Source organism: Hippopotamus amphibius, chromosome 2 (genome assembly GCF_030028045.1).
Source record: "Hippopotamus amphibius kiboko isolate mHipAmp2 chromosome 2, mHipAmp2.hap2, whole genome shotgun sequence".
Lineage (NCBI taxonomy): Eukaryota > Metazoa > Chordata > Mammalia > Artiodactyla > Hippopotamidae > Hippopotamus > Hippopotamus amphibius.
The window spans coordinates 205,037,914-205,054,873 of NC_080187.1; the positions used below are offsets into that span (position 1 = coordinate 205,037,914).

The 16,960-nt window shown below is 35.8% G+C and overlaps 1 protein-coding gene across 6 annotated transcripts in view; it reads left to right on the top strand.

The window, feature by feature from the left end:
* USP3 (ubiquitin specific peptidase 3) overlaps window positions 1-16,960 on the top strand; it is a 237,012-nt gene that overhangs the window by 171,853 nt on the left and 48,199 nt on the right. For all 6 annotated transcript variants that reach the window (XM_057722740.1, XM_057722742.1, XM_057722739.1 and 3 more), the window contains 4 exons: window positions 8,630-8,713; window positions 12,193-12,274; window positions 13,444-13,526; window positions 14,911-15,024. In XM_057722740.1, coding sequence (XP_057578723.1) covers window positions 8,630-8,713; window positions 12,193-12,274; window positions 13,444-13,526; window positions 14,911-15,024 — 363 coding nt within the window. The remainder of the gene's footprint in view (window positions 1-8,629; window positions 8,714-12,192; window positions 12,275-13,443; window positions 13,527-14,910; window positions 15,025-16,960) is intronic.

A 16,960-nucleotide genomic window follows, 5' to 3' on the forward strand; every position in this document is an offset into this window, starting at 1 on the left:
AGGTGCAGGCTAAAAATAGGGAGGAAACAAGTGTTTCTAAAATTAGAATTTTTAAAAGGAGGTAAACCCACATTAAATTTTAGGACAAGAAAATGATTGAGCTATGTATGTTTTAATTTTTGGAGAATGGCGAAAAGGTACAGATAGGGATGACCAAGTAAGGAATATTTTTTGCTGTTAAACAAGTGAATGGTGCTACATGGAAAATATTGAAAGAGAGTTGGTGGTGTATGGAGTGAAAGCTTAAATCTAAATGTAAAGCAGGTAACACTGAAGTGAAAGGGAATATTGGGAGGGAAAGATGAGAGAGAAGAAAATTTTGGTAAGGTCGACATTGCAGGGACCATCAAATACTATAGCTTAATTCAGCTACAGGTGTCTATGCATTTGAAAGTCACTGTATTTGGGTGGGGCAGGGGGATATCATACCAAATGAAATAACTAAGGTTTAGAGTAAAATATTAGTTGAGATGGAGGAGGAAAAAGATGTGTTTGTGGGAGATTATAGAAAGAAAAATATTTAGAAAGGATTAGGCATGACCAGATGCTAGAAATTAGAAAAAATCACAATCTTAAAAATGTACACATAAGGAATCAATATAATGAAGAAATTGGACAATTTTGCTATTTATTAGAATAAACAGAATTTGAAATAACTTAAGCTGTGATATTATCCATTTTTTTTTTTTACCAAAGTACATAATAGTCTAAATAATTGGTCTTTCTTATGAAAATTTACTTGCTACCTGATGCATGTTCTTTCAGTGCATGGTAGAAAAATTAATTGTATATCTTCTGCTTTGAACAGCAGTATATATATTAATACCCTACTCTACATTTAATCAGTTTATTGACTATTGTCTTAAAGTACTTTAAAACTACTTTAGCACCATATTTAGTTCAAGCAATTTGATTTGAGGCTAATTTTTACATAGCTAAGATGATAGTATACTTTGTCTCAAGGTGTTAGAAGTAGAGAAAGATACCAATCCTCCTTCCTTGCCTATTATTTATGTATTTATGTATGTATGTATGTATTTAATTTATTTAGGGTGAAATGGAAAAGAAAAGCTGTATTGCTTTGCCAGGCAAAGGGGAACACAGTGGGCTCGTGCCTCTCAAAATTGTGTCCCCTCCTTGCCCTTTTATATCTGATTTCCTTATCTAACATCTCTAATATGTTGCCTAGTGTGATTTCTAAGTATTATATTTTTGTCTTTAGTATTTAGTTTACTTGAATTTTCTTAAACAATTCTTTCTTTTTAGTAAATACAGAAGTAAACATTTTCCTTATCTGACAAGTAGTCTGTTAGAGGTAGAGCTCATCTTTACTTGAAGAATCACCTAAAATCACTAAATTTAAACTTGCTTAAGTGTTCATTTAATAGCCTAAAAGTTGGTTGTGTAATATAGATAGTTCCTGACTTTTGTTTGTTAGACACATGAAGTCCTATTTACATGAAGCGATGCCAAAACCTGGACCTCAGCTCTAATTTCTCAGTAGAAGAAAAAGAGGAGTAGAACTTTTTATTTAGTTACATTTTGAACCAGGTGTTCCCACCTTACGACATTTAACCATATTTTATAACAATATTTATTTCAAAATGGGAAATGCATTCCAAGTTTCAGAGCACTGACCAATCCAGAAGCTTTGAAACACAACCTACAAGTTATGCACTTCTCTATACTTCTTATTCTGGTGTAATTTCCTTCAAGGGAATACTGTGAATAGTGGTTAGTTTTTGTTTGTTTGTTTTCAGGTGTTAGAGGTAAGCACAATACTGACCTAATAGCTTCAGCACAATTGTCAACCAGGAAGAGATTTTTTTAGACCTTGTTTACTTTAAATCCTTCTGTTTGCCTTGGGAGTTTTTAATATCAGTATTAGTGGGATAGTTTCCAGTTTGAAAGGAGGGTCTTAGCTACAGACTAAGGCAACCAGACAACATTTAAACTCTTATTTATTTCCTACTTTTGTTACGTATTTGCTTTTGACCTCAGGGCCAGGGAGGAAGAAGAAATCAAAACAGGGGAATGGGGGCAGCTAGAGAAGGGTGTGCTGTGAGGCAGCTCTGATTATACAATGGAAGGAAGCTGACATTTATTGACTCTGCCACATGCCAGGTGCCCCTGCAGTTTTGACCTGTGGAAGCAGGTGCTTTCTGTTTATCAGCAGCAGCAGCAGCAAGTAAGGCTTGTGTGGTGTGCTGAAGTCAGAACACAAGTTAGAATCTTAGAAGTAAATGTCCTTCAAAGTGACTGTAAGGAGATCTAAAATTGACTCTTGGAAATAAGGGCAATTGTGAAAACTTAAAATTTTTTAAGCCAGTGAGAACAAATTCAGCTAAAATAAAATTGATTTCTTGTAGTTCGTTAAAGTTATATTTATTACTTGTTTATGATATTGGGTAGTATTATAGCAGAGCAGCTAGTATGTTAAGATATTTTCTAAACTAGCACTGCTGTTCAAGAGAAATAATTCATCACATATGCAATTTAAAGTTTTCTAATAGGCATGTTAAAAAAGCAAAGACAAACAGGTTAATTAATTTTAACTGTGTATTTTATTTAACCTGGTTATCTAAAATATTATCATGGCAACATGGTAATCCATAGAGAATTAGAGCTAGTTTGCATCTTTCTAAAATATAAAACCTTCAAAATCCAGAATGTTTTTTACACGTACATCTCCATTCAGATACTAACTTTTCATCAGATATGCTTGATCTGTATTTAGTCATAAAAATTGCAGTTAAAAAATGTAGATTCCAAACACTATTAAAAATTTTCCAATAAACAAAGTACCAAAAAAACGCACTTTCTCTAATACTTGGCATCTGTATTGACAAGACTGATTCATCTTTTTTAGAATAATTGACTCTGAAGCAAAAGCATATCAGTTTCAAAACTGTATCGGAGTAAATCCACTAACTCTTGTAACAAGTCAGTGTTATCAACATCAAATTCAAAGGATCATTATATAAACGGAACATCAACTCTAAATTTATCCATATCAACAAAGCATTGTTTTTCTTGTAGATTTTACAGACAGCTTACATAATGCTGTTGTATTTAAAATCTTCTATATATTTGTTCGTGTTGACATGTAAAATCATTATTGATTTGTATTACAAAGAGTTTAAATTTTAACATAAATTCTTATGCCTGTCTAGGTAGGTCACAAACAAGCTTTTCCTCTCTCCTTGAATTTAGCCCATTCATGTGCACTGTGATATAGGTGAAAAAACGTACATCATGCTGTGATGTTTTCACTTTGTTGAATATTGGCAGGTGTTCCTTTTTTTTGTTTCCAGAAAATCTCGAATTCGCGTTAGCAGGACAGTAAACCTTGGTAAAATTCTTCCACGACTCAAGCAGTGAACATTGGCAAAGAACATACAATCATTAAGTTCATTACCTTCTATTTCTTTTAACAGGTCCATAAACTGGTGATGAGTCAGAGCATTTGCACACGTATACTGAACAATTTTAATAACTGCATTCATGATAGTCTCCAGAGCACAGATATTTTCAATACGTTAACAGGCAGTAGATCAAATAAGGGAAATAATTCCAGTAAATCCAGGTTTTTGATCCCATATAGCTGGTCCTTGTCTGTCTTGATTTTTTTTTTAATTAATTTATTTTTTTGGGGGGGGTATACCAAGTTCAATCATCTGTTTTTATACACATATCCCCGTATTCCCTCCCTCCCTCGACTTCCCCCCCACCCTCCCTCGAGTTGTCTGTCTTGATAGAAACTAACTTTTTTCCTATCTAGCTGAGAGTGACAGATGTAAAAGATTAAAAAATATTTACAACACCAGGTTGCAAATAGATGAAGACATTTCAATTTGGAAGTCATTTGAGATCAAACGTACCCAAAATATTAATTGGCCACTGTCTCTTGTCTTGTAAAACTCACCTGAAGCTAAAAATAAAAGTACTTAACAGTTTTTAAATATTGAGTCAACTGATCTTTAATAATGTTAGAAAGGTCTTTTATTCACTAACAGTTGCTTGGTGGATCAACTGAAGAACTTTCAATATTTGTAAAATATCCTTTTTGATCTTTATCTCAAATTTTAAAACATAATTCCCTTCTCTCCATCTAAAAATGGTTTTCTTTCTTGAGCAAGTATTCAAGCTATTTTATAGCTTGCCAGAATTAACAAGCTCAAATGCTTAAAATCACTAAGAAACTTTTTGTTATACATTTCATTCTGATTTCATTGTGACAAATTTCATTGATTATTTTTTGACTGTAGAGAGGCAACCTCTTATTAAATTCTTATGCATTTGCTGAAAGTGACTCCATATTGTCTACTTTATTATCTTAAAACTTTTTTTACACAGCTTATTAATTTGGCCCTACTGTATTAAATCATACTTGCCATTCTTTGTAAAATTTGTGATATACCTTTTCCACTCGATTCTGCCTTATTAGTGTCCCTTCATCTGGAAGTTAAAATTTTTCGTCATTCTTAGTTTTTAAGCCAGAAAAATAATTTAATTATAATTAAAATAAGTATTTCAGTGTAACTATCAATTATGATTTACGTAGCTATCACTGTAACTCCTAATTGTCTGCATCAAATATTCAAATAAGCACATTACAGTGCTTCAGAATTTTTTTTTTTTGAAACAGGTTTTTATTAAACAGGAAAGCAACTGCAACATAATTTTAAATGTTTGAAAATTAGGTCACAAAGGGATGCAAAATGTTTGCGGTATGACTTATATATTCATACAGCTAAAGTCGTCAAATCTTACACCAGTACAAACATAAGATTATTCCATGATTAGCCTAAATTTAATAACCATAAATTATATTAGTGGATCTCTTTTCCTATTTAACATCTTGACTTCTAATACTGATTTCCTTACCAAATGGAATCTACAAACTAAATTTTAAAGAACTGTTAAATGACTAAAACTCTCCAAACCAGAGCTGGGTTTACAGAAAATTTCTGGGAGAAGTAGTGAAATAAAATACTGAGAAAGCATCAATTAGTATCCATGTAAAATTCTCCCATTTTATCCATGATTGTGATACTAATACACTCTTAAGGGACTTTGCAAAGTTGATCTGCTTGGTGCTATAAGTAAACCTGAGACCAATTTTCATTTTCTTCCAGGTGTGGTTTACATAAGGTTAGCCAAACTTAATCCATTTTCTAATATATTCCCTCCAAAATCTAATCTGTGCCAGAGATAACACAAATTGGAGTAAAAACATGTGGAGTTGGTTACAAGTACTTACCAAGTACTTTTCCCACTCTGTTTCTATTTTTCCTCAAAATTTTCTATTTCAAACACACACAACCAGAGCTCATCTTTTCGGATACCATGTGGGTTATTTTGTGCAAAGGAATTTTTTAACAACAAATCTCCCCAATGCGATAATTCAGTTTCAAAGAAAATCCTCATTTTTACAGCCCTCGTTTTCAATTGATTAAAGAGAAACCAACTATCTTATTACTAAGCAAATAAGCCCTAACTGAGAAGGTATCTTATTTTGGTTAAGTTTCAACAGAGTTCTGGCTACTCTCCCAGATGATTAACTTCTGAAATTACTTTTTACAAAGGTGAAACCAATTTTTTCCTTAGGGGAAGGAAAATGGGAAGAAAGCAAACAGAGAAGAGGCACACGATGGTGGACAGGGTACATAAAGCTGTGCATTCAGTACGTGATTTTGGTCACTTTTTCACAACACGGTGGTTATTTTCTTGTATCTCTATGCCTATAAAAAAAGACAATGTTAAACCTATAAATCAAAGCAAATTTGATATAACACTCATTTTCAAGTTTCATAAATATATGCATTTCTAATTATAAAGTCTCTACAATACATTTGCATGTTTTCATAGGCTAACATAATACACAAACTCATGGAAGTCTTCTGTTATGCTCTCAATTTTGCTTAGATCTGACATTATCTTCATAAATACTCAGTGAAACCACAAACAAAAGTACTGGAACTTTTGGAATCTGTCGAAGTTTTAAAGAAAAAAAGATCAGCAACAATTCCGTAAGACGTAAGGGATATCAGTCCCTTACTTTCTTTTGCTTTTTGTGTCAGTGTTTGAAAAACACTAGAAGCTGACATGAGGTTTTCTGTATTGTCCAAGAACTTGGTTTTCTGACTTTAGCTTCAGATTTTCTTTAACTGCATCTACTCTCGCAGAGAGATCTTCAAGTGTGTGTTGGAGTTCCAACACTTGATTAATAAGTCGTGTTTTTTCCTCTAGTTCTATCTGATTTTCAGCATCAGCTGCATCCATATCAGCATTCATCATCTTCTGTAACAAACTTTTGGGCCTTGGATACAAAATTCTTGATGAATGGTCTGCCGTTTGAGGCACCGGCAGCGGGAGGGATCGGGAGAATGCCTCAGGCCTGGACACTTAGACCAACTCAGTGCTTCATTATTGCATAGAAAAATAACAATCCTTCTGCTGACATAAACTAGACTGGTGATAAGCTTGTGTGTGATCCTAGAAACGACACGTGCACTCATCCTGTGCACTGCAGTATATCTTATGTGATGTCATAATAAAAGTGAAATATAGTTTTATGAAAACCGTAAAGCTGTATTTAATGGAAATATATATTGCTTTAGTTAAGTAAAATTTTATATCAATTAACATTTTTAAAAACTGAAATTCAATTCCTCAGTTGTGTTAGCCACATTAGTACAGCTCTAGAGTCTAGAGCAACTTATTCGCTTTAATGATGAACATTCAAACAGATGAAGCAGCTAGACTCAGTTAAACCAGATTAGTTCAGAATGGAGCAAGGCCATAATAAATCTGTATTTTAGTATATGAAAATGTAACTTTAACAAATGTTAAAGGCCAAATTCATGTCACACCAAAAAGAATTACTTTTATAAGAAAAAAATCAGTTATTTCATATAATTTGAAACATTTGTTTCTTTAAAGAAAGCAATCTTTTTTTTGTGTGTGTGGAAGTTGAGGTTCACTTTTCAATTAGATATTCTAGCAGCACGTAAATACATGAAAGGTGATCTAAATTTGCTCTTAGATTTCATTCCCCAGATAAACACTAGCATTTGGAGTTGTTTTCGTTTTGAACACTGGGTATTCTTTTAACCAAAATACATGCATATATTTATGCAAACGTAAAATGAAAATGTAAGCAGGAATTAGAATAACAATACAATTTCATTCTTTAGTGAATGCCCGAGGTTCATGGAGGAACCAAGTGCCATGAACCCAAATTTGCAGAGTAGACCTTACCCTCTAAACATTTATGCTGAGAGGAAGCAAGGAACTAAACCTTTTCACTAATTCCTTTATGTATCTGTCATAAAACTGATAAGGAGTTAATTTCCTGCCATTGCTGGTACTTTGATCATAGAGAAATGGTCTAGGATGTGAAAGGTAGTTTTCGCTGTTTGTAGAAATGTTAGGGATTGACCACGGGAACTTGGAGAATATGTTGGAGACTTGATTGACAGCATAGGTAGTCAATTAATGGGGAGAGGCATGGTAAATAATTACATATATATTTTACTTAAAGTTTTCAAAAGCACTCACTTTCTTTTTGATTTCTGTGAATAAGAGATACAAGCCATGCTTTTGTGTGTAATCTTTTTTTAAAAAAATTACTTCCCCCCCTTCCTATTCACAATTTTTTAATAGAGAGGTTTCAGGTATATAAGGAATGTTTTTTGAATTCTGCTAGAGATGACAATTTTTACTAATTGCTATGCATTCAAAGTTTTGTCTGCTCAGAATGGCAATGTTATTGTCATTATTCTTTGGTAGTTATAACAAGAGGTTTTGTACAAAGCTGCAGTTCAAAAGAATATTTTGGTATTAGCTTGTAAGTTGTTTTTGTTAAAATTGGCCTTATTCCAGGTAAAAAATTGAATGCTAATGTACAGGTTAAAGTTTATTATGTGTGATTCCTTATATTATTTGCTTATTGACTTGCTAACACACACACACACACACACACACACACACACTTAGAGAATATCTTAAATGTCTTTATTCAAGGCAGTTATCAGCTTCCTGAAAGATGCAGCCACTGTTTTATACTTTTGTTTTCTAACACCTCAGAATGAAAATTCATCTCAACCATCTGAATTTGGTTTATTTAAATTAAATTATGTGTAAAATGTATAGCTTTTAGTTTTTTATTCAAATAGCCCTATAGGTTAATTACCTTTTTCCTGCTTTTCTCTTAAATCTCTCCTCCCTGCAAACTCCCCATTAATTTGAGTTGGGAAGGATCACATTAAAGCTTTAGGTTTCATGCTACATGAATGGAATTGGTGCTTTGTATTTCATTTTCCATGTATTCACCACTAAAAAGAATATAACACGTGTAGCAGCGTATTTCATTTTTGAAAGAGGAATTGAAAAGCTTTGAATAAAAATGTGAAAAGAAAGTAGTGTTCATTGCCTACGTGGCTTTTTAAAAAGGCTCTTAAAAAAACATTCCATTGTGGATTCCAAGTCCTCTTTAAACTCACCACCGACAGTAACTGCCTGCAGAGCCATGTGATCATCTTGGCAGCAGCCAGGCCTTCTAGTGATTTCATTACTGTGGTTTCCTCAAGCTCTTTACACACATTGATTAATATTTTCCTTGCAGTTATCGCTGTGATGATTTTGTGGTTAATGACACCAAGCTGGGACTGGTACAGAAAGTCAGAGAACACTTACAGAACTTGGAAAAGTAAGTAATAGGCCTTGGGAAAAAAGGGATGGAACAGGGTTGAGGGGCCTTTCAGAACTTCTGAGTAGGATTTTTGTTTATGAGTTCCATAACTTCATCATGTTTTTAGTGTGATTGAAATGTGAACAAAATAAACTTTGGAGTTGGGTATCTGAAAATGCCCATAGTCAGTGATCATAGCTCAGCATTTATTTCGTTTAATATTTGTCACAAATCATATCCAAGGGCTTCAGAGACTATTTTCTCGTTATCACCCACCAACTTATAAGCTCCTCAGTTTATTTGCAAGGAGAATTTTGATAGGGCAAGGGAAGGGCAGAGAACAATATAAAATCATGATAGGGTTACCTTTGATATTAGAAAATCCTAATCAAATGTATTATGAGGTCTTCTTAGAAACTCTGAAATTTATGTATCATTTTTAAGAGAAAATAGGTTTAATTATATTATTGTTCACTTTGCATTTATGTAATAGCACAAGACCCTAGTTTCTTCTTTTTCCTTTTTTGTTAGGGGCAGTATTTTTTTTTTAATTTTATTTATTTATTTATTATTTTTTTGGGGGGTACACCAAGTTCATTCATCTGTTTTTATACACATATCCCCGTATTCCCTCCCTCCCTCGACTCCCCCCCCACCCTCCCTCGACTCCCCCCCACCCTCCCTCGAGTCCCCCCCACCCTTCCCATCCCAGTCCTCTAAGGCATCATCCATCCTCAAGTTGAACTCCCTTTGTTATACAACAACTTCCCACTGGCTATCTGTTTTACAGTTGGTAGTATATATGTGTCTGTGCTACTCTCTCGCTTCGTCTCAGCTTCCTGTTAGGGGCAGTATTTATCACTTGAAGTTATAGGAAGCTGTGAGATGCTTTGTCATCATAAAGAAATTAAACTACTTATGTGAATAGAATTTTTTTGCTATAGCCAAATAGGTTAGTCGAATAAAACGCACTAGACCCCAGATTCAAGCATTAAACAGAAACCCCAATAGCAGTGTTTTTGAAGCTGCAGTGGATAGAAGTATAACCCTGGAATGATTGCTGACTCAGGTGAAATTTGTGTAAATCACCCCTAATTGTCAGGTGCCATGTAATTTATTTTGACAGTCAATGTGCAAATGGTATTGTGAGAACATGCCACATGTCAGTCCTTTAGCAAACTTACATGTAAAGCCAATAGAATATTTTAAAATTGTGTACTGAGAGGGAATAACTTGTTCTTTGAGTGAAACACTGTTCAGCTTTGGTTAACCAAAGTCTCTATGCATGTCTCTGACTAAATAGGTCATAAGCTGATAAAGGAAGAATTGATTTCTTTAAAATCTAAACTAATTAGAACTCTGGGTCTAAGTGCATTTTGGCTTGTCGTCTTGGGGCTCCTCACTTTTTCAAAGCACCTCCTCCCTTCTTTTAATTTGAACAAAGCAGCAGGAGCGTATCTAGGACTAGAGACACAGGTATAGACACACAGATCTAGAATATTGAATTTGGTCTGAAATTGTCACAATTAGCTGTGAAGTAGGAGATTCCTGCAGTAATTTATGTAATATCACTCTTTGGTGTGGTGATGTCATTGTAAAGATCTTACTAACTTAATTCTTTGTTATAGAAGCAGGTAGCTACCAAATTATTTTTTCCTGCCACTTACAGTTTTCTCTAAGAAAAGACTGTCATCTCAGTGACAAATAAATTCATCAGAACTAAGCCAAAGGGAAAACAGGACGTTCAAGAACCTGCATGCCTTTATGCAGTTATCAAATCTTTTATTTCCATTGACCATTTCATCAGGTAAAAGATGTCACAGTCTGCCTTGTCTACATTTCTCCTTGGTCCCACTGAAAAAACTACCTTGCAATCTTTTTTCTATGTCGAGAAACATTATCTAAGTTTATTTTTATGTTTTTTCAAACCCAGCCCTTAATCTGTAATGGAAGCTACAATTGAAGAATTGTGATTACATTTGAGTTTTACTTTAGTCTGTTCAGCATACCCTCTGGGGCAGCAGTGTGCACCAGAAACATTGCATAATCCACACTGTCCAGTATGGTAACTGCTACACACATGTGCTGTTGAGGCACTTGAAAATTAGCTAGTGTGACGAGGACTGAATTTTAAATTTTATTTAAGTTTAATTAATTTAAAAATATCAGCCACATGTAGTGAGTGGCTACCACATTAAATAGCATGGATCTAAAGGATTTTGCATTTTAAGAATGACTGATGGTAAAATTTAATAACATTTAAAAAAGCTCAATGCTTTATTTGTATAGGTTAAAACTAAACGTTAACCATTAGGCATTGTCACTGAATAGTATATACCCTGTGCTTGTGGCTCAACTTCTTTACTTACAGAATTTGTGAAGGAATAACTTAACATCTTAATACACATGAGTTTGATCTCTTCTTACCTTATAGTCACCAGTACACTGAGAGGGACATACACACAATTCGGAAGACAGTTTTCCTAAGAATATTTCTAGATTTGAAGCAGATGACTTGTCACTAGATCTGATGCTCTGAAGACAGTTCATGTGGAAATTCTGGAAAGAAAAATAATCATGTATTTCCTTTGGATTAGCCTGGTACTTTGGAAGATGAGAAAGTCTTAAAAGTCTGTGTTTTTTAATAGTAACTTTTACTTCCTTTATTTACAATTATTTTTTTAATTCATCTTTTTTGGAGTATAATTGCTTTACACAACACAATGTTGTTAGTTTCTGCTGTACGACAAAGTGAGTCAGCTATATTTAGATTAATTCCCCTGATACATAATAATTTTAAAGTGACTCTTTGAAGGTAAGAATTACTTTCTGATAAATTTCAAACAAAATATCTCTTTCATAGAGAAAAATTTAAATAATTTTAATTCAGAATTTATGTGCTAATTAGGATTTGTTTTAGAATATGCTTTGTCACATAGCTGAATCAGATGAATTGGTATATGCCTATATGCCTGTAATTTATTTTTCATTCACTCAGATTATATCATCATCTGTTACAGCATATGAACAAAATAGGATACCTTTGTCAAAATTAAGAAAGAAGTAGCATAGTATTTGAGACTTACTGTTAAATCTCAGAATAATCATGTCAGACCAAGGTTTTCCTTTTTTATGAGGAGTGGGTGTTCTCTTGTTTGAAGCTTCACCACTGATTAGGTGGATAGAGTGATGGAGGAGAGGGACTGTTTCACAGACCACAGCTACCTGGCCAGCTTTTGTGGGAAGCGCCTAGGGGTGGCAGCTTCCAGCCCCACCCTGCTGGAGGAGCAGTGGGGATTTCCAAGGGAAGTGGAACTCCTCAGTTACTTGAAATACTTGTAGGCCACAGTGGCCTGACGGGGTCACTTCCTGGCCTGGCTAAGCAGCCAGGCAGGGCTCCTTACCCTAGATGCTTAGAAAGCCACGTTTACTCTTTACCGTGCTGTGTAGTGTGTACGTATGAATGTTTTTTTGACTGTCTGTTTGTGTTTTAATAGCTCAGCTTTCACAGCTGACAGGCATAGGAAAAGAAAACTTTTGGAAAACTCATCACTGAACAGCAAGTTACTAAAAGTAAATGTAAGTAATTAAAATTTATTCAAATATAAGAATTGGTTGAGATCTAGTCACTGATTACAATTCTGACATTAATGTTGCCCCTTATAAACTTTTATAAACGTGTGCCTTGGATTTGGAATATTTTACAAAATGTGTGCCATTTATACTAATGATTGTTGATGTGACCAAATACCCCAGCGAGTCTGTCTGTCAGCACCTTCTGTCAGGATGACTGCCGTGGTCCTCTGCCTTAGCAGGCGTTTGTCTTAACGCCTGCTCATGCACCTTATCACTCCGTCTCTATAGGATCCCAAAGATCCTTGCTGCCTTCTGTTAAAGGTCCCTAGTGCAAATTCTGTGGGTCTTAAGTTTTGGTAAGTTTTATTCCTTAGGACTTCATTAATACAATTTCACCATAAAAGAATATGCTCCTCAGTCGGGTATCCATATGTTACCAGATGTATGAGCCATTAATGGGGTAAAAAAGTTTAAAGGTGACTAAATATTGTAAAATACACCAGTAATTTTGTCCTGCATCTGCCCCTCTGCAGTCATGCTAACTATGTTTAGACTCACACTTAAAATGTTACAATTTTGTGGAAGAAAGAGCTAAAGTGATGTTTTGGGTTAGATGGGTAGATTCAGTAACCAGGTGTAGTATTCAGTCATCATGGTGCATTTGTACAGCTAACCAGAAAACAAAGCCTTAGTCTTTAAGGGAAGTTCAAGTAGTTTTTTCGGATTGATACTCCATTGCTAGGAAAACATGTATTGGTCATTTGCGTGGCTTGGAGTTAAAAGCTAGGGGATAGAAATACTTGGGTTGTATATATTTATATTTTTTCCAATTTGTAGTAGCTTTAATAGAGTCTTATGAAGGCATTAAGTCTTTTTTCTTTTAAGGATCTTCCTGGTTTTTGCATTGTGTACTCTGTAGTACTTATTCATGCTGACTTCCTCATAAGCTTCCATTTAGAACAATCCTAGGATCAGAAACAGCCTTCTAAAAATATCCAGACACTTACACAGAGAGTAGAAAGAGAATTTGAAATATTTGTTGGACTGAAAAGGATCAATTCCAAACTCGCTTGTTGCTAGTTTCAAATATAGGCCTTTGCTCTTCTTTGATGTTTGAAACAGTTGGCCTTCTCTTGGCATTACTGAAGGCCGCCTCTTGTTCCATTTTACAGGGAAGCACCACTGCCATTTGTGCCACAGGCCTTCGGAATTTGGGGAACACATGTTTCATGAACGCCATCCTTCAGTCACTCAGGTAACGTTACAGTCAGAGCTTAAGCATCTGACATTAGTTTCTAGCAGAATGATTAAGAGCAAAGGCTCTGAGTTCAGATCCTGTCTCTGCCACTAACTCTAGCCTAGTAACTTGCAAGTTACCTCAGTTCCCTGTGCCTTAGTTTTCTCATCAGTGAAATTGGGAAGAATAATCCACCTCACAGGGTAGTCGGGAAGATGTTATATAATTTACACAGAGTGCTTAGAACACTGCCTGGCAGTAAATAACTTAGCTGTTATTATTTAGTTCCTGTTGCTTCTTGAATAGGCTTGAGCACAGGCCAGCAAACTTCCGTAAAAGGCCAGATTAAATAAATATTTCTAATCTTTGCATGCCACATCCAGGCTCTCTCACATATTCTTCCGCTCACTTCAACACCCCCCTCCCTTTTAAACAACTCTTTAAAAATATAAAACTCACTTAAAAAATGTAAAAGCTTACGGCCCAGGGTCAGATTTGTCCTGTGGGCCATAGTTTGCAGACCACTGGACTATAAGGAACCTGTTCAGATAACTTAGTTCAATCATTAGTTGAGTCTTAAGATCAGATGTTTAGAAGATCTTAAAAAAGTAAGATGAGCAGGGACTTCCCTGGTGGTCCAGAGGTTAAGTCTTCGTACTTCCACTGCAGGGGGTGCAGGTTCAATCCTTGGTCAGGGAACTAAGGTCCCACCCACATGCTGCAAGGCACCACCGCCCCCCCCCGCCCCCCCAAAAAAAAGAGTAAGATGAGCAGTAAAAATAAAATAGACAACAAGGCTGACCTGAGTTACATAGACGAAATGATTTAGGAAGTTTTGTTCTTTTAGATTTTAATGTGGTATCAAAGACCACAATAAATTATTTTCCCAAGGCCACCTTGCTAATCAGGAACAGAAACCATGTGTGATCTCTCCTTAAAGGTGCTGGCTCTCAGCTTATCTAGTCTTGCCCAAAGAAGAAATTCTAGTCACTGCTGAATTCTCCTTGTTACTCTATACAGTGTATTTAAACAATACAGTTGGTTCCAAGGTTTGCTTTTATTTGAGGAAATTATTGAACACTTGGTAACAAACACCCTGAAAAGAAAGAAATGGTGACAATCTATAGATGGGAAGGGGGAATTGAGGATTTCTGGACCAGAGATTTTGCTTTAAGGTCTGTGTTTATTTCTGCAAAGTCATCTACTTATATTGTTTTCTTAGAGTAAATGAGGAAGCTTAATGAAGAAATGCAATGTTAAGAGATTGCACTGAGTACCATTTTAATGGGAAATTGAAAGATCACATCTTCCAAATCCATATCCTGTATATGTCTTATAGTACTTTCTTTACAGTCTTAGTACATTTAAAAATAATAATTTTCTTCCCTTCCTTTTCAAATAGTAACATTGAGCAGTTTTGCTGTTATTTCAAAGAACTGCCTGCAGTGGAGTTGAGGAATGGGAAGACAGCAGGAAGGCGAACGTACCACACCAGGAGCCAGGGAGACAACAACGTGTGAGTCTAAAAACATGTCCTTTCTGGCTTTGAGCTACAGAATAAATGACTCTTACTGATGATTTCCCTTGCTTTATCTGAGTTAGTAGGCACATGCATTAACAAAAAACACTTTTTCTAACAATTGTGTTTAAGTATCTAGCTGGCACTCTTCACAATTGTTGGAGTTCTTTTATTTCTATTTACCTCATAGGCAGGACAAATTTAGCACTCTACTTGTTGAGTCTGTGGATTTGGGCATTCTAAAATTGACATCTATGAATGAAATACAGTTCTAGGTATAGACCAGCGTGAATATCATTAGTCTTTGTGAATTGATTTGTCCGATAGGGTTAGGTAAACCTGTCTTGGATAATTAAATTAATTTTTGTAGTTATCAAATTAATTATGGAGCAAGATAGTCAATTTTTAGTTGACATGGAAGGGGAAAAATTGACAAGTGATTATTGAGAACCAAACCAATATATATTCAAATTCAATGCAGCCATGTTCTCTTTGGGATTCAGAAGATGTATCATATTATCATGATTGTAAGAGGCATCTTAGTATTACTGAAATAGGGCTATGATTTATCATCTATATATATTTCAATGTAATGTTTTCCCTGCCTGCCCATCCCTGCTCCCACACACCCCATCCTCACACATTTTGAAAAGCCATCTTATAATCTGACACTGTTTCGCCTAGGTGGCTGAGGGAGAATAGAATAGACCGTGTTAGAAGAGTGTGCAGTGTGGAGTATGCAGTGACGCCAGGCATTGGAGCAGGGATGGGATGGCATCACTAGAAGTGGTGTTTCAAGAGTTTACTTTGGTAGCAGTGTATAGGATGAGCTGGAACGTGCCTGTGTTCAAGGAGGCTTCTCACTTTACAGGAATTGGTTGGAGGGCAGAGCAGTGAAATGAAGAAGAAAAAATACATGTGCACAAAAGTTAAGGGAAGAATTAGTAGTACTTGATGCAGTAGTGTCATTTAGGGTTTAGTTACAAATTACAGAAATTGCCTCTGGCCATCTTAGGCAGAAAACGAATTTATTGAAAGTCTGTTGGAGAGCTTGCCATTACTGGATGGGTGGAAAATCAAGTCTGGAGTCTAGGCACCCATAAGGGTGTCCCATTAGGGCCTCTGTCCATGCCACCCCAGAGTTCCCACTGCCTGCACTGCTGGAGTGGGTGCTGGGTGGATGCTGCTGTCATTGCTACTCCCGGTGATGCTCTTTGCCATCAGAAATGATTTGGCAGTGTCCCAGCTTCTTTGCATCACAAACTCCTGCTTCAGATAGGCATACCCAGGCCATGTGCCTGAGTCCTGGCTGTGAGGGCGTGGGGCGGGGGCTGAGAGAGCAAGTACCTGGCCTTTTCAGCTTCCATAGTGGGAGGCAGGCTTTGACTCTCACAAGACTCTTAAGGTGGGGTTCCTCAAACATAGGATGAGGGTTCAGGTACTAGGAAGTAAAAAAATATGATCTGTATCTCAGGAACCTACTAGATAACAGGGGTTGAAAAAGAAGATAGTGAGATTCTCTGAGATATCAACCAGGTATCCATGAGTATGATAGTTGTATTGACACATACAGTCATTGAGGTTGAGGAGGTATATAAGTTTACCTACATGCATAGAAAACCAAAACTAATGGTGACCTAACCATCTGTGGTTTATTTTCTCATGTAAAAGTTGGAGGTTATCCATCTAGGTTTGTTTCACACAGTCATCGGGCTCCTCTGGCTTTCTGTCCCGCCAGCCCTGGGTGAGGCTCTCATTCACTTCGTCCGTGATGGTGCTGGAGCACCACTGTTTCATCCTCATTCTAGCTGGAAGGCAGAAGGAAGGGGTGAATAAGAAGGACCACTCTTTCTCTTTAAGGGAATTTCTCAGAAGTGGGATGCACTCAAATTTTTTTTTTATTCCAGGAGCTCATATGCCAGGAAATAAATGG